This window comes from Sus scrofa, chromosome 2 (genome assembly GCF_054392235.1).
Source record: "Sus scrofa isolate SSC_HxYL_T2T_F1_AM1 chromosome 2, Sscrofa_HxYL_maternal_Yorkshire_Landrace_v2.0, whole genome shotgun sequence".
NCBI classification, from domain to species: Eukaryota; Metazoa; Chordata; class Mammalia; order Artiodactyla; family Suidae; genus Sus; species Sus scrofa.
This window is the reverse complement of record NC_139384.1, coordinates 17,985,734-18,007,079: the sequence shown is the minus strand read 5'-3', so window position 1 is coordinate 18,007,079 and position 21,346 is coordinate 17,985,734. Positions and strand designations below refer to the sequence as shown.

Here is a 21,346-nt window from a genome sequence, read left to right as displayed (position 1 = left end):
GAGACAGTAAGAAGGCCACTATCATTACTACTGAGTGAGTGATTAGAGGAAAGAGGAGAAGGGAAAAAAGGTCAGGAGGGGTCCCCAGGGACAAATCATAAACTAAGGCTAAATACAGCATTCCAAGGTAATTCTTTGATATGCTGGCAAGCAATAAAATTCTATGATGATAGAGCTAATAAAATGATATGATGGAACTGCATTTAAGAACATTTATCAAATTTAATCAAAAACATACGCTTCTTCAGTTTCTCCAGGCAAATTCATTTCCCTCTTTACCTGGAAGTTCAGGGAATGATTAAATTTTTGTTATTTCTCTCTCCAAATACCACAGCAATGTATTTCAGAGTTTTTTTTTTTTTTTTTTTTTTTTTTTTTAACACAGGGTGGTAAAAGAAGGAGCGAACCATGACACAATATACCTTATCATAATACTGCAGCCTGGGGGTGGACACAATCTCCCCATCCTCTGACCGGATCAAGCGATCTAAGAATTCCTCTTTGCCCACTTCAGATGCTGCCTGGCAGAAACATTCCAGAGCCTGGAGAAATGGAAGAATACCAAATGACTTATGATAGACTGTTCCTCTTCTAGGTGATGTAAGTCAAGGATTCCTGTACCATGGAAAGCCAAAAAAGAAAGAAAATCATTTAAGATATTGACTGCATTTACCATTTCTGCCATACCTATATTCTCAGTTTTCGTCGTATCTAAATTCTTTCTGATATTTAATATTTCTTTTAAATTTATCTTTGTAACTTAAGTGCTGTTAATTCAAAAGTAAACTTTAATAAGATAATTGATGGATAAATACGTAATACAGCAACAGTGGCAACTGTTAACATTTACAGAACTTAAGTGGGGGGTATATGACTGTTTAGCATAAAAGTCTTTAAACTTTCCTGTATGTATGAAAATTTATGTAACAGGATGTCAGGAAAAATCAGAAATGTAAACTACCAAAAACGAGAAGGAAACCAGCATTAAAAAAACAAAGAAGGACATAATAAATACAATGCAATTGGGAAATCAGTTCTATTCATAAAAATCCATCCCTAAAAACACCTGCAGAGGGGCAGGAGGGTCTTAACATTTTCCTCTTATTTCCCATGTTCTTAGTCATCTGCAAAGTACACGTAGCTGAACAGCTCCCACAGGTATATCATACCCCTTGTTAGCACTATGAGGTGTCTCCCTTCCTTATCTGGGGGTGGGGGGCGGTGGTTTCTATGCCTCTCATCCCCTCCCTTAGATTGAAACTAAGTGTCCTCTTTGCACTGGAGTTTGTTCATCTTTCAAATACAGTTTACCTTCTGTCCCTCTCCGGTCACCAGGTAACACCGTCCCAGCATAAATCGACAGGAACCAACATTGACTTGGCACCAAGGATGTAGCAGCTGAATATAATCCTGGAAGGCATAAAAGGTGCTTTCTGATTAGAGGATAAATATTACTTCAGAAGATACTCATTTCCAAGTTCTTCACTGAGGGAGAGAAGATAGTGGTCAATTAACACAAGTTTTATTTCCAAAAGTAATCCGGAGATTAAAGACTAATCCTGTTAGTCTATTCTTACGTTAGGTTATTACACTTTAAGAAGGCAAAGAAGGAGTTCCCATTGTGGCTCAGTGGGTTAAGAACCCAACTAGCATCGACGGGAGGATGAAGTTTGATCCCTGGCCTTGCTCAGAGGATTAAGGATCTGGCATTGCTGTGGCTGTGCTGTAGGCTGGCAGCTACAGCTCCGACTCAGCCCCTAGCCTGGGAACTGCCATATGCCGCAGGTGTGACCCGTTTAAAAAAAAAAAAAAAAAGTTAGGAATGATATGTTAAAAGTCCTAGTAAAGAGGAGTTCCCGTCGTGGCGCAGTGGTTAACGAATCCAACTAGGAACCGTGAGGTTGCGGGTTCGGTCCCTGCCCTTGCTCAGTGGGTTAACGATCTGGCGTTGCCGTGAGCTGTGGTGTAGGTTGCAGACGCGGCTTGGATCCCGCGTTGCTGTGGCTCTGGCATCGGCCAGGGGCTACAGCTCCGATTTGACCCCTGGCCTGGGAACCTCCATATGCCATGGGAGCGGCCCAAAGAAATAGAAAAAAGACCAAAAAAAAAAAAAGTCCTAGTAAAGAAAACCTCCGGGAGGAGTTCCCGTCGTGGCACAGTGGAAATGAATCCGACTAGGAACCATGAGGTTTTGGGTTCCATCACTGGCCTCACTAAAAAGACGAAAAAAAAAAAAAAAGAAAAGAAAAGAAAATCTCTGGAATGTGTTTCAGTGTAATCAAGTAAAAATTATTGTGGTTCTTATTATCAGCCCAATTAAAATGAAGGAAACGTTTACAAAGAAAATGTTCCAGAAATCCCATTTTTTTAAAAAGTCTTTTTGTCTTTTTAGGGCTGCACCTGTGGCATATGGTTCCCAGGCTAGGGGTTGAATTGAAGCTGCAGCCTCCGGCCTATGCCCATGTGGTATAGGTGTCTTTGACCTACATCACAGCTCATGGCAACGCTAGATCCTTAACCCACTGAGCGAGGCCAGGGATCAAACCCGAGTCCTCACAGATGCTAGCTGGGTTTGTCAACTGATGAGCCACGATGGGAACTCCCAGAAACCCCATTCTTTATTAAGAATGATTACCCTGAAACAGTCAACAGTACTCACCTGCAATTGTACATACTGACAATTTCCCATCAAACATTCTAGAAAGAGACAACCAGGATTGCTAGGCCATCTAGTCATTGGTTAAAGAGATTATTCACTGTTCTGGCAAAATTTCAATATACACATTGGGCATCAGACTCCATGACATGGCTTAATTTTTAAGAAAAAATTTAAAAGATGATAAAGAGAAGGTGGCAGGGCACACGTTCTTTCTACATATCTATATAACTTCAATATTAGACACAGCGAAAAGGTTATTATATACTAGGAGTCTAGTCATCTAGGTTAGAACTCAGTTGACAATGGGCTTAAGCAAGTATTCCATCCCTGGGTGGTTATTTTGAATTCTAGCTAGTATTTTGCACAAGCGTACTGTACTAATGGACATCCAGCACCTAACATAGTGCCTGGCATATAGAGCCATTCAATAAGAATTTGATGAATGCAGTTTTAAAAAGAGATCTAGGTATTAAATGTGTCAGCACCAATAAAATCTGGCTTAACTCCAGGGCAAAGATAAATAAAACATAATAATATAAAAATTGGGATCATATCTGAAAATAAATACTATCATCTCTTTTTGAGAGGATAAGCACCCAACTTCATTAAAAATCTTTATCACACTGGCAGAATAAGAGCCTTAGACTATTTGGATAGAAGAAAACTTTCAACTGGCTATTAAATAAAAGGATACAAAAGCTGCAATAAATAACTGGTAATTGCAGTAATCATCTCAGGCCAATTCAATCCAGTTTGGCTTAGAGGTGCCTTTGGTTGAGAGAAGAGATGAGATATAATGTGTTTTCTTGCAACTTCTTGGAAGAATAATTCCACAATTGTCTGAGGGCTAGATACTTAAAAATAAAGTTATGACAATCACCAACTTGTGAGAGTAGTATCAACTTTCAATTAAGACAGTTTATCAATTCATTCTATGCCTGTAACAGAGAACATTTACTATTTCAAAATATAAAATGCATTGCTGGTATACTCAGTGGCAATATAAATAAAAGCAAACTATAAACTATGAAGGCACTACACAAATAGAATAAAAAAGCCACTTTAGTCAACACTGTAGTCATTCCATTTCTTTAAGTGTTTACAATAAATATAGTCCAAAGATTCTAAGTTTTATACTAAAACAATACAAAAGAAATTCTTCAGAATGGTTCTTAAGCATGAGATAGGGCTCCTTTGGAATATTTGTTAAGACAAGATTACAAAAGCTACATAAACTTAGTAAATTAAAAAAATAAGGAGTTCCCATGGAGGTTCCTTCGTGGCTCAGCGGTTAATGAACCCGACTAGGATCCATGAGGAACTGGGTTCGATCCCTGGCCTCGCTCAGTGGGCTAAGGATCTGACATTGCCATGAGCTGTGGTGTAGGTCACAGACGAGGCTCAGATCCTGAGATGCTGTGGCTCTGGTGTAGGCCGGCAGCTGCAGATCTGACTGGCCCTCTAGCCTGGGAACCTCCATATGCCTCGGTTACGGCCCTAAAGACCAAAAAAAAAAAGGAGTTCCTGTTGTGGTTCAGCGGTAATGAATCTGACTAGCATCCATGAGGCCGCAGGTTCGATCCCTGGCCTCGCTCAGTGGATTAAGGATCCGGTGCTGCCATGAACTGTGGTTTAGGTCACAGATGTGCCTTAGATCTGATGTTGCTATGGCCTGTGGCGCAGGCCAGCAGCTACAGCTCCGATTCAAACCCTATCCTGGGAACCTCCATATACTGTGGGTTCGGCCCTAAAAAGACAAAAAAAAAAAAAAAAAAAGATTTTGTTGAATTAATCACTGAATTATCAATATACAATGGAAAAGTGGCAATGTGTGTGTGCACAGGTAAATATATATATATGCACACACACATACATACAACACTCTTCACTTATGCCTGATCTTAGTGCTACAGTTTCACAGAAGAATCCTTTTCAGAACCAGAGGTCAGGACGCAGCTTGCTTATACTCTTTCAAAGTTAGAGCATAGCCCAGCCAACCTTTCCAAAGTGAAGGTGGCAAAAGACCACTTTAATGAATATGCAATAAATGCCAAACTTAAAAATCAAATGCATACACAGTCCAGTCCTTACCGAACTTATTTGCTGTTAAAGTCCCAGAGTCAGTTAGTTCCAGTACTGATAAATGCTGAAGATTAGACTCTCTGTGAGGAAAGGGGAAAAAACCCAGCTAAGTTCTCTTAGGCCAAACATTACCCCAACAAGTTATCCAATCAAGAACACTTTTAATTTTATTAATACATTACACAGGAAAGCTCCACTGAAAGCACAAAAAAAAATCTGAAAAACAAGACATGGTGTAGATTGTTCCCTGTATCATTCAGTGATCCTTCAATGAGAAGCCAGAGCAGAAATTTCTCTTGACCCCAAGGCCATGAAAAGCCTTCCCTTGCCAGAAAAAACTAAAGTGGCTTATCTAAGGGAAATATAAGATTTACAGTTATATATTGATTTTTTTCTTTTTTTTTTGGTTAAGAATCTCAGCCTACCTTAAATAACTACATGTTTTTGTATGTGGTCTAATTTTCCCTGTGACCTCCTCTTATTATTTTGCCTTTGACAGGATTTGTCTTTATATTTTATATACATATATAATAATAAAAACACACTATTTTCATTCTTATAAGTTGCCTTTAGCCTTTGGAAGATGGAATATCTCAAAGCTCTGAGTTTTAAAGGCTAATCACTCTATGGCATAATATTTAGATTTTTTTTCTTTAAGACAGTGGAAAAAATAAATTACGCTCACAATTTGTTTTAAAAATAATTAGAATAATGAAACTCACAGTGTGTCAACTGGAACATCAGTTGCTAAACACTGACTTCCCCACTTAATGAGGTAATAGGATAAGAGTAGGGGAGCTGTTCGGTGTAGTAGGTCTTGCTGAGCTTGAAAGAGCTGACCAGCTCCCAAAATCACCTGTACATGATGGGTGGGTGGGTGGGTGAAACAGTAAACAGCAATTAGCAATGGTAATTCTTAGGTTTAGGTATAGATAAAATAAAACAACACAGTTAAAAAGGGCATTCATAAAAGCAACATACCTACAAGCATACACAAAAGCAACACACCTATTACATTTTGGGGCGGCATATGGCAAAAACATCTACCCTAATAGCAGTACAAAACAATCAGAAAAAGCTCACAAGGTCATGTGAGCTGATGGTGAAACAGAGCAACAACAACATCAAGCTTAACTTTCATTAAATCTGTAAGTCCAGAACTCAAGAAGGGTAATAAGGAAATCTAAGTCCTTTCTGAAGCCTCTGGTCTTGGGTAAAAATAGATATTACCATCAGAGGAAAATGTGATAAGACCACCAAAGCCTCAAACATGTGGGTAACTTGGGACCAATCAATTCTACTTCTTGGAATTCATCCTGGGGACATAGTCAAAGGAGTAAAGAAAGTTCTATCAATAAGAGGAAAACTGGCCACAACCTGGATGGCCACAGGATTGGCTGAATAAATTAAAATTGTACTAGGCAATTATTAAAAATAATGTTGTACAAAAATACTTGATAACACGTGAACGTGCTGGTGAGATTTGTAAAGCAAAGGAATAAAAATAACCAGATTACAAAAACGTAATATGGCATATGCATATATGGCATATGCAAATTTTGTAATTAAAATTTAGAAACTATCTGCAGAGAAAATGAGGGTATATACGAAAATGTAAATAGTGGCTAAACAGTTACAGATGAATTTTTATTTTCTTTTTGTTTATAAATACAGGATTACCTATAAAGATTCTACAATGAATATCTATTTCGTGTTTAGAAAACACTGACAAAGATTATAATTAAAAACAAAACAGAACAAAACCCAAACCTGAAGAAATGGAAGAGTCTACAAAGACTGAAAAGAACTAAGCAAGGGCTGCCCTGAGTGAGAGACTCTCAGGAAGGTTCCTGTTTCTCCCTGGTCGTCCTAAACAGATCATCTTCCTATTTTGTCCTTACTTTTACTTGAAATCCTGCCACCAGCAAGGTATTTGAGTAAATATATTCTGATTTGAAAAGTATATATACCTCTTGGGCTCCAAAAGCCTATCAGTTATTTATATATTAACATGAATTAGTTTAATCAGATTGTTTCCTTATGAGGCTCAGATAAAATTACTGAGTGAGAGACAAATGGGCCTTCTGCCGGTGGGCAGAAAGGGACATTTTTTTGAACATAAGACATTCATCGCTACTTGGCTTGTTGGCTAAGATCAAGTGTAGTATCTGTTCTTATCAGTTTAATATATGATACGTCCTCTATCTGAGGACAATATATTAAATGGATTTTTGGGGCTAGGAATTGGAACAGGAGCTTGCTGCGTCCACTCTGCGCATCAATCTGGTATTGTAGTACTTCCAGGAACGGTGCACCCCCTCTGGGTGGGGGGGGAGGGGAATTCAGCAGGGTGGGAAAGGACAGGAGGAAGGCAACAAGAATCTGGTGGCCTTAGAAGAGGATGGAAAGGAAGCACAGAAAGGAGCTGGGAGGACCCCTAAAACAGACTCTGTCATCTCAAAACTTCTTAGGGTAAATCCTATACTGCAGAAATAGAGTTTTTTTCTTCTTCCTTTCTTTTCTATACCAACATCCAACGTTGAACTAATAACACTAAACTTGGGAGCTCCCTAGTGGCTCAGTGGGTTAAGGACCCGGCACTGCAGGTTCGATCCCTGGCCCAGGAACATCCGGATGCCACAGGTGTGGCAAAACAAACAAACAAAAAAAAAACCTCCTAAATCTGCACAGAGCCGACCTAGGAAAATTTCTCACTATTATACATACAAAGGTTAAGAGTAAAACAACCTGCTTCATAGATGTTCTTACTCTGTAATTGTAGGTTATTATGCGTACTCATTCTTAATTCGACATGCATTTTATAGAGTACTCACTATGGGCCAAGCCTGGGGGAGAGAGCAGTGAACAGAGACAGAAGTCTGTGCACAAAAAGCTGGCATTCTGCTATTGCGCCCATAGGTCTCGATGAGGATTTAGATTTCACAAGCTCTCCCCTGAGTAGTACTTACTGCATCTCCCAGCCTCATTAGTAGCTGCTGTAAGATCAACAGATCTCGGCAGATGAGGAAGCGAGTACTGGCAATCTTACACACATTTCTGCACACAATATACCCAGCTGTGCTACTACCATAGAGCTGGGAAAGATTCATTCGAATATTCAAAGGCTGAGCTGTAATTCAAAAAGAAAAAGTTAAATGGATTACTGTTTTCTCTAAATCAAATGAAAAAGGCATGTTTGTTGTTTTGTCATTTACCTGGATTGAATCCCTTTTCCATTTCCACTTCTGTTTCATAATCCATTTCCCGTATAACAAGTCCAATGGCATGGATTGGGTTCCGAATCTCTTGCAGTTTACTGCAAATATCCTCCATCACATTGTCTCTATGAGGAAATGAGAAAACTCCTATTACTACTGAGACCACATAAGACAGATTCTACACATCCTGTAAGCTAAATGCTCTACGAAACAGGAAAACCAACCACATAATAAAAGAGTGGAGATAATCATGCTAGCACGCAACATATTTTATTCCATGTAGCTAATTTTCCCTCTATTTTTCAGAAATGACAAACAAAATCAATGTGAGGAAAATGTTTTAAAATTTACAGCTTAGTTAATAGCCAGGCCATAACTTATGAGTCTGTTTCCAGACCCAAGTTAATGTGTGAGACTTTCTGGTTAAAAGCTGCAACACTGGAGTTCCTGTTGTGACCCAGCAGATTAAAAACCCGACTAGAATCTGTGAGGATATGGGTTCCATCCCTGGCCTCAATGGGTTAAGGATCTGGTGTTGCCAAAGCAGAGGTGTAGGCCACAGATGCGTCTCAGACCTGGCACTGCTGTGGCTATGGCGTAGGCCAGTGGCCACAACTCCAATTCAACCCCTAGCCTGGGAATTTCAATGTGCAGTGGGTGTGGCCCTAAAAAAAAAAAAAAAGCTGAAGCACCTACTTAGAATCACAGCAACTCATTTTAACTTTAAGCCACTACTTTGTACACACTTGAACGTACATTAAAAACCTGATTTTAGCACTAAAAACTGCTAAATTTCCATTAGGAAATGGACTTTACCCTAAATTCTCCTTACACATCAATAGTGATCAAATCTTCCAGAATCTGTTCTGCAGCCTTTTCTGGAGACTGTAGGTTGTAACAACTCATTTCCATCATGACTGACATATCCATAGTTACTGACTCTCCAATCAGTCGAAGGCATTTTATAAGACAAATGACATCCCGAGCAACATCCACATCTATAAGTAAAAGAAAGCTGACATTTAAGTCTCAAGCGAATGAAGAGTTAGTGATGAACATTATATTAAAATAACATATTAATAACTAAATGCCAGGTATCTATCTGAGGTCTTAGAGACACTTAGGCCTCTTCAGTTTTCCTAAAAAAATATCCACAATGAGGAAAACTGACCAAGAGAGGTCACAGTGGCAATCAATGTTTTTTGCATCCATTTGACAGAAAGCCTAGAGTTCATGCACGAAGAGGCTTAAATATGGACATAACAATTGCTGTTACCATCAGATATGGTTGTCTCATCCTCTGTCAAAAGGTTCTCATCAGGCAGGAGATACAAATGATCCACTAAGGAGGAAGGCACAAGGAAAGACAGGTACCCCTGGAAACACAAATCTTCCAGTGAATATTTAAAGGTTTAGAATAGCTGAGAGCTGAATCTCATCATGAGAAAACACTAGACAAATTGAGGGACATTCTACCAGACAACAGGTAGTCTTCAAAAAAATGTCAGTGCCGGACTTCCCACTGTGGCTCAGTGGAGACAAGCCCAACTACTATCCATGAGGACATGGGTTTGAATGCTGGCCTCGATCAGTGGGTTAAGGATCCAGCATCGCCATGAGCTGTGGTGTAGGTCGAAGACACGGTTAGGATTCCAAATTGCTGTGGCTATGGCTGTGGTGTAGGCCAGCAGTTGTGGCTCTGATTCAACTCCTAGCCTAGGAAAGTCCATATGCTGTAGGTGCGGCCCTGAAAAAAAAAAAAAAAGATGCAAAAAAGTATACATAATGCAGTAGACTATTTAAATATCTAAATACAAATGAATTATAACTATAGGAACCCTCCTCTCTCGCCACACAAAAACTCCACCAATGTCCTAAAAACTAACCACAATATGCAATAGATACATCCTAAAAGGCCCACTGAACCATCTAAAGAAATTCTGCATGCTGCAGCCTCTTACTTTTTTCAGCAGGCACACCATGTTTGTGTGTGGATTTAAATGGAGGGCAAGAGGATGAGAAAGAGCTTCTTGGTACTGAAGACAACAGGCATAGAACTTGCACCAGAATTCCTGTTGTAAATTTCGAAACTCCTCCTGGGAGAATTCATACTCTGTTACACTTCCTTGGAGCTGGCAAAGAAAAAAAAAGAAACTCTTGATAATACCATTTGGGATATTTCTCCCCCCAAAATGTAACTGCCTACCATCATTTTACTATAACTATAGGAATATAATGAATTTTCCTTATATATATCTAAGTTTCTAGTTAAAAGATTTAAACATGAAGACCTCCTGCTTACAAGGCCAGTGAACAATTTGAACAATTTCTCAATACCAATCCGCTCTATATTGAGATGGAAGAAATTATCATTCTTTCTTTACCCAAACCATACCTCACTTTCAACAGCTAAAGTAACTTCTCTCTTTAGCTCACTCCAGGAAAGATCTAAATTCCTCTCAGTTCCTCGACAGAAAATCTAAAAATAAAAGAAACATTTTAAAGTATCATATAATACCAAAAACTGAATGAAAAAACACTCCAGTTCAAAGACACTGAGGCAATATACAACTATACAGTAGAGACTAGACATGCCAGAAATATATATACATTTAACTTTAACACCCTGCACATAATTTCTGAACATGAAACCACAGCAAGCTGAGGCAGTTTCTATAGACTATAATAAACTATGGAAATTCACGAATCTGAAAGAATCGTAATAGGGTACATTTGGATGATTACACAAAGCAAAAGGAGGCCTCAGTGCTACTGCTCAGCTGGAAGGAAGACAGAGGATGATGCCAAAAATACACATCCTGAGACTGGCACAAAGGTGAGTTAGAGAGGTGGTGGGGACACATCACCCCACTAATGGAGAGCATGTGATAAATGCCTTGCTGACTATTCAGTATCTCAGTGTGCAAGAAATTCTATGAGAAGCCATACTTAAAAAAATATATATATAGTTGATTTATAATATAATGTTGTGCAAGAAATCATACTTTTGATCACTGTTAAAAGACGGGCTGATGAAAGAAATAATGTATGAGGAGAAAGTGACCGTGTCATCCTTGAGTTTTATTAGAGAGAAAGCAGAAAACATGGAAGAGTCAGATATTCAAGAATGTACCTAGAATGGATATATTTATATGTATGGCTGATTCAGTTTGCTATACACCTGAAACTAAAACAACACTGTAAGTCAACTATATTCCAATAAAATAAAAAAAAAAAAAAAAAAAAAAAAGAAAGTACCTAGAAGAAAAGTCAAGAATCTGGGAGTTCCTGTCGTGGCACAGTGGTTAACGAATCCGACTAGGAACCATGAGGTTGCGGGTTCGGTCCCTGCCCTTGCTCAGTGGGTTAACGATCCGGCGTTGCCGTGAGCTGTGGTGTAGGTTGCAGACGCGGGTCGGATCCCGCGTTGCTATGGCTCTGGCGTAGGCCAGGGGCTACAGCTCCGATTGGACCCCTAGCCTGGGAACCTCCATATGCCGCGGGAGCGGCCCAAGAAATAGCAACAACAACAAAAAGACAAAAAAAAAAAAAAAAAAAAAAAAAAAAGAATCTGGAAACTGTAACACCTGAGAGAAAGTTAAGGAACTGCATGTGTTTAGCCGGAGAAAGGTAACATGGAAAAAGTTCTTAAAATATTTGAAGGGTTGTTTTATAGAAAAGAGACATGTTCTATGAAGTTTCAAAAGAAAGATGCCACCTAAAAGATGGAGGTTAAACCTGATCCAATACTGAGAAGAACTTTTAAATGAAGTTTGGAACAACAAGTCTTAGAAGAGCTGATGAGAAATCTGTCATGGAGGCAGAAACAACTAGATAGCTATCTGTCAGAGAAGCCTCAGAAGGTACTTTTGCTTTGTGTGGGAGGTCAGATCAGAATCTAAGGAAACTGTCAATTCCATGGTGATTGTTCCATTTTAAAAATGAAGCTGGGGAGTTCCCATCATGGCTCAGTGGTTAATGAATCTGACTAGGAACCATGAGGTTGCGGGTTCCATCCCTGGCCTTGCTCAGTGGGTTAAAGGATCTGGCGTTGCTGTGAGCTGTGGTGTAGGTTGCAGACGCGGCTCGGATCCCGCGTTGCTGTGGCTGTGGTGTAGGTTGGCAGCTACAGCTCCAATTAGACCCCTAGCCTAGAAACCTCCATATGCTGCGGGAGCAGCCCTAGAAAAGGCAAAAAGACAAAAAAAAAAAAAAAAAAAAAAAGAAGCTAGGGAGTTCCTGTTGTGGTGCAGTAGTTAACGAATCTGACTAGGAACCATGAGGTTGCGGGTTTGATCCCTGGCCTCGCTCAGCAGGTTAAGGATCTGGCATTGCTGTGGCTGTGGTGTAGGCCTGCAGCTACAGCTCCAATTAGACCTCTAGCCTGGGAACCTCCATATGCTGTGAGACAGGCCCTAGAAAAGGCAAAAAGCCAAAAAAAAAAAAAAAAAAAAAGAAGCGAAGTGGTAATTTAAGGAAACCTAAGTGACTTTAAAGAATCCCTTTGGAAAGCATTAAGCACCTCTAAAACCACTGGCTTTGAATCTTCGCCTGAACCTGATCCAAGTCAGATCTTCACTATACTAACAAAAGAGTTAAAACACAGTACCATCAAAACTATCCAAGAAAACATTTAAAATTTCTTTCATGTATAGAGATTATATGGGGTGTAGCATGGTATCTTTTTACAATGGTGTAGGCACAGGTTTTTCTTTTTTCTACTGGCATGCTTCACTAGTCATTGGAAAAGTGCCCCCAATCTTATCTCCTTGCGGGGAGTCTGATTTTAACGGACAGAACATAAAAAAAACCTTACAATCATATCTGTAAACACATGTACATGTGACTGCAAAAATGTGTGGTGTTTAGTATATGCAAAACAATAAAAATTAACAGTAATCATGGGTTATGTAATTATAGTAATAAAATAAGAGATAGTCTTAAATAAATACTAAATATTTTCTTACTTACCTGTAAAGCTTTACATAAAGCTGCATTTGTGAATCGTCCTGGTGTAAAAAGACTACGCAAATACATTTCCTGTTAGAACATTGAAGTAAGAATTAGTATCATTCTAAAAAAAATAAAATTTGGAAAAACCCAAGAAAGAATTCAACACCTTAGCACCGAAGCCTGCATTTCTATTACATGAACATGGGAATTTTGACCTGTTGCATTTGAGCAGCAAGTGGTAGAGCAGTCATATTTTCATGCTGAGAGTGAAGCCTCCAGTGTCTGAATCAACCAGATGTACTACACTGAAAATTGTGTGTTTCTCATGGAGCACTTCAATGGGTTCCACTGGAAAAAACAATTTGTCAAATGCCAATCTACTGGTGAATCTAGTTTATAGCTGATAAACAAGAGAATAATTAAACTAAGCTGGGTCTACACCATCCACAAAAGAACTCATTTTATGGTTCACATATAAGGAGTACCCATTGTGGCTCAGTGGAAATGAACCCAACTAATATGGGTTTGATCCCTGGCTCAGAGGGTTAAAGGATCTTGCGTTACTTTGAGCTGTGGTGTAGGTAGAAGACGCGATGTAGGCAGAAAAACAAGAATTTATTAATTAGCATTCGGTTTTGGCTTTTAAACAGAAGTATCAATAAACTCTTGGGATTAAGTTTAGTAATATTCAAATGGAGTATAACCTTTAGAAATTACAGATCATTATACTGTATACCTGAAATTTATGATATTATACATAAATGTATTTCTTTCATTTATCTTAAGGATGTCCCTAAAAAACTGGGAGATTGGCCTGTTTTGCTATTTACTGTATTATCTTACAAAGTTATGTTCTTCACAGCACATACCTCTATCAGAATTTATCTGATCTCTAGTTTACATGCGTGTACTCCCACGGGTGGTATACTGTCGTGCCTGGCCAGAATCCACTTCCCCTTTGTTATTATTAGCAAATCCCTCAACTCTCTCCGGAAAATCATTCCTCCCCTACCCATACTCAACTGACTTCACCCTCCACAATAGTAAAGCCCAGGCTGGACATGTTTCTCATGTCAAACCAGAATGTTCTATTCCTTCTGACCAGAGGGACTATGTCAGGAATTAGCACTTGATCAAGCCAGGCCAATGTCAACTCCAGGACTTGGGACAGAAGTGTTCTCTTTCCCCCGGGGCCGCTAAGTTCACAGAAGGCAAGTTCCCTTGGACAATAAACCCAACAAGGAGGAAAGCAGGAGAAAAGGAGAGATCAGGCCCCAAAGGCACTGTTCCAGCCTTGGCTGAAAACAGGTAACTAAATTTCTCAGCTGCACAGGCCGATACATGTTCTCCTTTTAAGCTTAAGTCAGTTTGGCATTCCCACTGTGGTGGAGGGGAAACGAATCCGGCTAGTATCCTTGAGGATTCAGGTTTGTTCCCTGGCCTGGCTTAGTGGGTCAGGGTTCCAGTGTTGCCATGAGCTGTGGTATAGGTCGCAGCTGTGGCTCGGATCCCAGGTTGCTGTGGCTGTGGCTCGCAGCTATAGCTCCAATTCGACCCCTAGCCTGGGAATTTCCATATGCCAAGTGTGGCCCTAAAAAAAAAAAACAAACTTAAGTCAGTTTGAGATGGGTTTCTTTTATCCGAAGCTGAAAGAGTTCTGCTAATTTAACTGGTTCTTTTCAAAGTAATGATCAGGGTAGCTCACCCTCCTTAACGTAAGATCCTTACACAAGACTTGAGCATTGCTGGAGTTCCTGTTGTGGCTTGGGGGGGGTGGGGGGTGAAGAACATGACTAGTATCCACAAGGATGTGGGTTTGATCCCTGGCCTGGCTCAGTAGGTTGAGAATCTGGTGTTGCCGCAAGCTGCAGCACAGGTTGCAGATGCGACTTGGATCTGGCGCTGCTGTGGCTGTGGAGTGGCCGGGCAGTTATAGCTCTGATGCCACCTTAGCCTGGGAACCTCCATTTGCTACAGGTTCAGCCCTAAAACAAACAAACAAATAACAAACCCTCCAAAACATGAAAGTCTTGAGCATTGCTTACTCTGGGGTCTTGATCATCTCTGATAATGATTTCTTCCTCTGGCAGAGGCTGTATAAAAACTGGATTCCACTGACCTGCAACATTACTACAGAGAGAAAAAAAGCCATCAGTCTACTGAAAGATGATGAATAAAAACGAAGCTTCTATTGTTGACAGTATCTGGGCAAGGAGGGTCCCACCACTGAATCTCTGCAACTATTGCTTGGTCAATTCTATTACAAATGTTTCCGAATTCCCTGGTGGTTCAGTGGGTTAAGGAACCAGCATTGTTACTGCCTCGGCTTGGGTTTGATGCCCGGCTTGAGAATTTCGGCATGCCGCGAGCAAGCCCCACCCTCCTAAAAACAAACAAGATCTTGGATTACAGAAGCACTCTCACCTCTTCTAATAGGTACCCTGAAATTAAAACTCTAAATAAAAATCTACAAATAAAAAATCTTCATTCTGCATTTACTATATACTGGACATTACACTAGGTGCAGTTCTGGATATTACCCACGGGTGCCTTAGGATAACTCTTTAAAGGATGCATGACCACATTTCAAAGATATGGAAAGTGAGGTTTAGAGTCTCACAACTAGTAAGTTGTACAATCAGGATTCAAACTCTCACTTGATCTCAGATTCTTTTTTTTTTCTTAAAAAAAAAAAAAAACCCACTTTGCTTGAATGCCGTCTACAAGGAGTACTCTGTTTTCTAAGGTGTGGCTCAGGGCCAATGTGGGAACAACCATTTTTTTTTTTTTTTTTTTTTAGGGCCACACCCACGGCATATGGAGGTTCCTAGGGCAGGGGTAGAATCAGAGCTGTAACTACTGGCCTTCGCCATAGCAACGCAGGATCCGAGCCACATCTGCGACCTACACCACAGCTCATGGCAACACCGGATCCTTAACCCACTTAACAAGGTCAAGGATTGAACCTGTGTCCTCAAGGATGCTAGTCAGATTCATTAACCGCTGAGTCATGACAGGAACTCCATATTCCTACAATTTTATTCTAGAATATAGGGTCATGAGGGACCCTTGGGTTCAATTAGTTTACTGCTGACTCTTGAAAAATTCGGGGTCAGGGATGCCGAGCCTCTGTGCAGTTGAAAATCCATATACAACTTTTACTTGGCCTTCTTCTACCTGAAGATTTAAGCAACCACATAACCAAATAGTAACGTTGATACTTCCTATTGAAAAAAACCTGGAAGTTCCCGTCGTGGCACAATGGTTAATGAATCCAACTAGGAACCATGAGGTTGCAGGTTCGATCCCTGGCCTTGCTCAGTGGGTTACCAGTGTTGCCGCGAGCTGTGGTATAGGTCATAGACGCAGCTCGGATCCCAAGTTGCTGTGGCCCTGGCGTAGGTTGGCAGCTACAACTCCGACTAGACCCCTGGCCTGGGAACATCCACATGCCGAGGATGTGGCCCTAGAAAAGGCAAAAAGACAAAAAAAAAAAAAAAAAAAAAAGGAAAGAAAAAGAAAAAACCCTGTGTATTAAGAGAACTCATGCAGTTCAAACCCATGTTGTTCATTTGATGGTCAACTGCAGTTGCAGAGATGTCAAGCTTTGTTCCAGGTAATATTCCACAGGTGTTTCAGGGATTATGCAAGTGTTTGATTCAAAATTGATTTTTTTTTTTTTTTTTGACTTTTTGCTATTTCTTGGGCCGCTCCCGTGGCATATGGAGGTACCCAGGCTAGGGGTTGAATCACAGCTGTAGCCGCCGGCCTACACCAGAGCCGCAGCAACGTGGGATCTGAGCCGCGTCTGCAACCTACACCACAGCTCACAGCAACGCCGGATCCTTAACCCACTGAGCAAGGGCAGGGACCAAACCCGCAACCTCATGGTTCCTAGTCGGATTCGTTAACCACTGCGCCACGATGGGAACTCCCAAAATTGATTTTTAAAATATATTTTGTAACTATTAAAGTTTTTAAATGGGAAGTTCTCGTGTGGGTTAAGGATCCCACATTGCTGCAGCTGCGATGCAGGTCACAGGTGTGGCATGGGTTTGATCCCTGGCCCAAGAACTTTCACATGCTATGGGTATGGCCAAAAAAGAAAAAAATTTTAAAATACCATGCATGTTATATCAGATACCAAGTATAGCTGATATTAGAGATTACCAACATGTTAAACTGTTATCGTTTTATTATTTATTTATTTATTTATTTATTGTCTTTTCTAGGGCTGCGCCCGCCACATATGAAGGTTCCCAGGCTAGGGGTATGTAGCCACCAGCCTACACCAGAGCCATAGCAACGCCAGATCCAAGCTGAATCTGCGACCTACACCACAGCTCACAGCAATGCCAGATCCTTAACCCAATGAGTGAGGCCAGGTATCGAAACCAAAACCTCATGGTTCCTAGTTGAATTCATTAACCACTGAGCCATGATAGGAACTCCGTGATATTGTTCTAAACTAATAAAATGTTGAGTTTGTTACATATTAGAGTTGATTATCTTTTAGAAAAAAGGGTTTCCTGCCCCCCACCTTTTATGGTCTTTTTAGGGCCAAACTTGAGGCATATGGAGGTTCCCAGTTAGGGGTCCAATTGGAGCTGTAGCCATTGGCCTACACCACAGCCACAGCAACAGGGGATCTGAGCCATGTCTGAGACCTACACCACAGCTCATGGCAAAGCCAGATCCTTAACCCACTGATGGAGGCCAGGGCTTGAACCCACATCCTCATGGATGCTAGCTGGGTTTGCTAACTGCTGAGCCATGACAGGAACTCCAGTGTTCTGCTTTTAAAAAAAGTTTGAAAAGCATGTTACTCGTCCATCTATTTCTTATGATGAGGAAATTGAGACCCAAAAGGGGCTACAGTATTCTATGGAAGTTGTGGGTGCCAGAATCAGTCTTTGCTCAGAAGCAAACACGCAGATTAGTAGTATTTTGCATATGTGCTATCTCTCCCAAGAAATACGGTATTTTTTTGACCTCATTCCAACTCTAAGAATCCTTACTTTGTCTTAACACCGTAAGGTAACAACACAATGCAAAGGAAGGTTTGTCAGAAAAAAGGCAAGCCAGGGGCTGAATCTTTCAAGTGAGAACATTTGACCTTGGTTCTACATAAAGAGCTCTACTGTTTTCTAAGTATGACACTGCCTGGGGCAAGGTAGGATGACAGAGGTAAGGGACCCTTACTGTTCAAAGTTGATGTATTTCACAATTGTTTGGTTCTCAGCATCATGCCACAGGGCCCAGATATCCGTAGAGGTTAAGGCAAAGTCAATCAGTGTCTCCTAGAAGGAAATGTGGAGGGTGGGGGCGGGGATGAACAAATAAACAGGTAAAAATAAGAGAAGGTACTAATTTATGGTGACCTAAATTTGTGTCAGTAGGAAAGGTAAGAAGCATGAAAACAAAAGATAGTACATGAACTTGGTACAATCCAAATGAAATTTTGTTTGCATGAAATTTCATTACATGTTCCATCTTCAGATTTCAATCCCACTACAACATACATCAGTCAGCCAATGCTTCTTTCTTGTACTTGTGTGATATGCAAAGGATGATTCAACCTACCTGAGAAGTGAAAAGTGAGGAAATGTGATCTAGACTATAGCGGCTGTTCTCAGTGCTCACCAACTGGAAAACGCAGAACTGTTAAAACAAGAGATAATTTAGTACTTGAAATAACCAACACGCTATTTTCCTAAGCAAGACTCATCAGTATTCAGAAATCAATTTTGGTAAAACATTTGTTGCATTTACCATCTTCATCATTTTTAAGTGTACCGCTTAGTAGGACTAGGTACAGCCATACTGCTGTGCGACCGATCTCCAAAACTGTTTTCATTTTTCAAAACAGACATTTTCTGTTTTGACATTGGAATTAAATACTAAACATGAATTATTTTATGGAGTTTATTATTATTTTTTGTCTTTTTAGGGCCATACCCACAGCATATGGAGATTCCCAGGCTGGGGGTCAAATCATAGCCACTGGCCTACACATGCCACAGCCACAGCAATGTCAGATCCAAGCTGCACCTGTGACCTACAACACAGCTCATACCAATGATGGATGCTTAACCCACTAAGCGAGGCCAGGGATTGAACCTGCATCCTCATGGATGCTAGTCAGATTTGTTTCTGCTGAGCCATGATGGGAACTGGCCTCATTCAAGGTTCTAGGGATTTGGCATTGCAGTGAGCTGTGCTGCAGGCCACAGGCACAGCTTGGATTACAGCTCCAATTTGAGCCCCAGTCTGGGAACCTCCATATGCTCTACGTGTAGCCCCTAAAAGTAAAAATAAACAAAAACATATCAAACTCAAAAACAGTACTTTTTAAATCAATACTTTAGAAATTCACATAGAAATTCACTCATTGCCTTGATTAAATCCTTCTTATGTAGGATATTTAGACAGAAGCAATGTCTAGACCATGCAAAATAGATGAAACAGTTACTCCATCCCAAGTTACAATGATCCAATGTTATTTTATCCCATGCGTATAACTGCTCATGTCACTGAAAGACCATAGCAGCAAATAAATGGGAAGAAAAGAATAACATTTGATAGATAATATTAAAAAAAAATGGGGGGGGGGTGCCCACAGCATGTGGAAATTTCCAGGCCAGGTATTGAACCCAAGCCACAATAGTGACCCGAGCTGCTGCAGTGACAATGGTGAGCCCTTAATCTGCTGCACCATGAGAGAATTCCTCAAATAATTTTTTGAAAAAGTAAATGCAGCAGTTCCCGTCGTGGCGCAGTGGTTAACGAATCCGACTAGGAACCATGAGGTTGCGGGTTCCATCCCTGGCCTTGCTCAGTGGGTTAAGGACCCGGCGTTGCTGTGAGCTGTGGTGTAGGTTGCAGACACGGCTCGGATCCCGCGCTGCTGTGGCTCTGGCGTAGGCTGGCAGTTACAGGTCCGATTCGACCCCTGGCCTGGGAACCTCCATATGCTGCAGGAGCGGCCCAAGAAATGGCAAAACAATATATATATATATTAAATAAATGCACAATAAATTGATAAAAATAATGATGAGTCTGTCCTTATAATGTAAGCAACTATTCACAAGGAAGTACTAAAAGAAAAATATACAGTGAGAATCCTTTTGAGAGAAAAATAGGAGTGTATGAAATATGAGATATACATGTAGTTCTCATATTCATCCTAGCCTAGGCTAGAGCTCTATGTTACAAGCTGCACATCTCAACCAGTAAGTGGAACATCAATCAGTTTACCACAATGGGAACTCCTCTTTTAATTTCTAATCTGTTCCAGACTGATACTTATGCAGGATCCGAGCCGTGTCTGCGACCTATACCACACGGCTCAAGGCAACGCTGGATCCTTAACACACTGGGTTAGGTAAGGGATTGAACCCGCATCTTCATGGGTACTAGTCAGGTTCGTTAACCACTGAGCCATGACGGGAACTCCCAGACTGACACTTTTATAAAATACAGAAACCTTGCATATGGATGTATGTGGCAATGTCAAGTCACTATAAAAGCAGGGGGTCACTGAGGTGAAAACTCTTTTCGTAATAATACTACACTATTTGCTCTTTTCACTGTGTTAATATTTGCACTGATAATGCAAAACCAATGGTGGTAAAATTATCGGTGTCTTAATGTGAATTGAAGCAGTGGCACCAAACTGCATACTCTTTCGTGATAAAAACACTCAACAAACCAAGGATAGAGAACTCCCTCAAAACAACAAAGGGCATTAATGAAAAATGCACAGCTAACAGCACACTCCATGGTGAAACACGAAGAGCTTTCTCTCTTAGATCAGGAACAAGATAGGATGTCAAATCTTTTCCCTTCTATTCAACACTGTACTGGAGGATCTATCCAAGCCAATTAAAAAAAAAAAAAAAAAAAAAAAAAAAGGCATCCAGATTGGAAAGTATGTAGTAAAAACTATCTTTGGAGTTCCCGTCGTGGCGCAGTGGTTAACGAATCCGACTAGGAACCATGAGGTTGTGGGTTCAGTCCCTGCCCTTGCTCAGTGGGTTAACGATCCGGCGTTGCCGTGAGCTGTGGTGTAGGTTGCAGACGCGGGTCGGATCCCGCGTTGCTGTGGCTCTGGCGTAGGCTGGTGGCTACAGCTCCGATTCGACCCCTAGCCCGGGAACCTCCATATGCTGCGGGAGCGGCCCAAGAAATAGCAACAACAACAACAACAACAACAAAAAAAAAACCCAAAAAAAAAAAACTATCTTTATTTGTATGTGACAGTGGCCTGTAAATAGAAAGTCCCAAGGATCCCACTATAACACTGTTAGAACTAATAGAAGAGTTCAGTAGGGTTGCAGGAATCGAGTCAGTGTAAAAAAAATTAATTCTATTTCTATAGACCCCCAATGAGCAATCTGAAGTGAAATTAAGAACATAACTTCATTTACAATAG

General features: G+C 40.6%; 1 protein-coding gene and 2 non-coding genes across 5 annotated transcripts in view; 1 reads left to right on the top strand and 2 right to left on the bottom strand.

The window, feature by feature from the left end:
• Positions 1–21,346, bottom strand: part of NUP160 (nucleoporin 160) — a 50,081-nt gene that overhangs the window by 14,739 nt on the left and 13,996 nt on the right. The window contains exons 8-23 of one of the 3 annotated variants that reach the window (XM_085011128.1): positions 18,496–18,573; positions 18,115–18,212; positions 14,958–15,042; positions 12,931–12,999; positions 10,355–10,438; positions 9,921–10,091; positions 9,236–9,335; positions 8,776–8,957; positions 7,957–8,084; positions 7,711–7,871; positions 5,464–5,597; positions 4,751–4,821; positions 3,354–3,513; positions 2,660–2,729; positions 1,312–1,410; positions 423–542 (exon numbers count right to left, since the gene is read on the bottom strand). In XM_085011128.1, coding sequence (XP_084867254.1) covers positions 423–542; positions 1,312–1,410; positions 2,660–2,729; positions 3,354–3,513; positions 4,751–4,821; positions 5,464–5,597; positions 7,711–7,871; positions 7,957–8,084; positions 8,776–8,795 — 963 coding nt within the window. In that variant the 5' untranslated portion in view covers positions 8,796–8,957; positions 9,236–9,335; positions 9,921–10,091; ... (3 more) ...; positions 18,115–18,212; positions 18,496–18,573. Of the gene's footprint in view, positions 1–422; positions 543–1,311; positions 1,411–2,659; positions 2,730–3,353; positions 3,514–4,750; positions 4,822–5,463; positions 5,598–7,710; positions 7,872–7,956; positions 8,085–8,775; positions 8,958–9,235; positions 9,336–9,920; positions 10,092–10,354; positions 10,439–12,930; positions 13,000–14,957; positions 15,810–16,335; positions 16,420–18,114; positions 18,213–18,495; positions 18,574–21,346 lie in introns of those variants that run through there. The other 2 variants (XM_021085052.2, XM_085011127.1) reach the window with 2 other exon arrangements.
• On the top strand, positions 6,871–7,061 carry LOC146405260 (U2 spliceosomal RNA). The gene has a single exon (XR_014839219.1). It is a non-coding gene; the product is annotated as a U2 spliceosomal RNA (small nuclear RNA).
• Positions 19,348–19,477, bottom strand: LOC146405259 (small nucleolar RNA SNORA20). Its single transcript, XR_014839252.1, has one exon. It is a non-coding gene; the product is annotated as a small nucleolar RNA SNORA20 (small nucleolar RNA).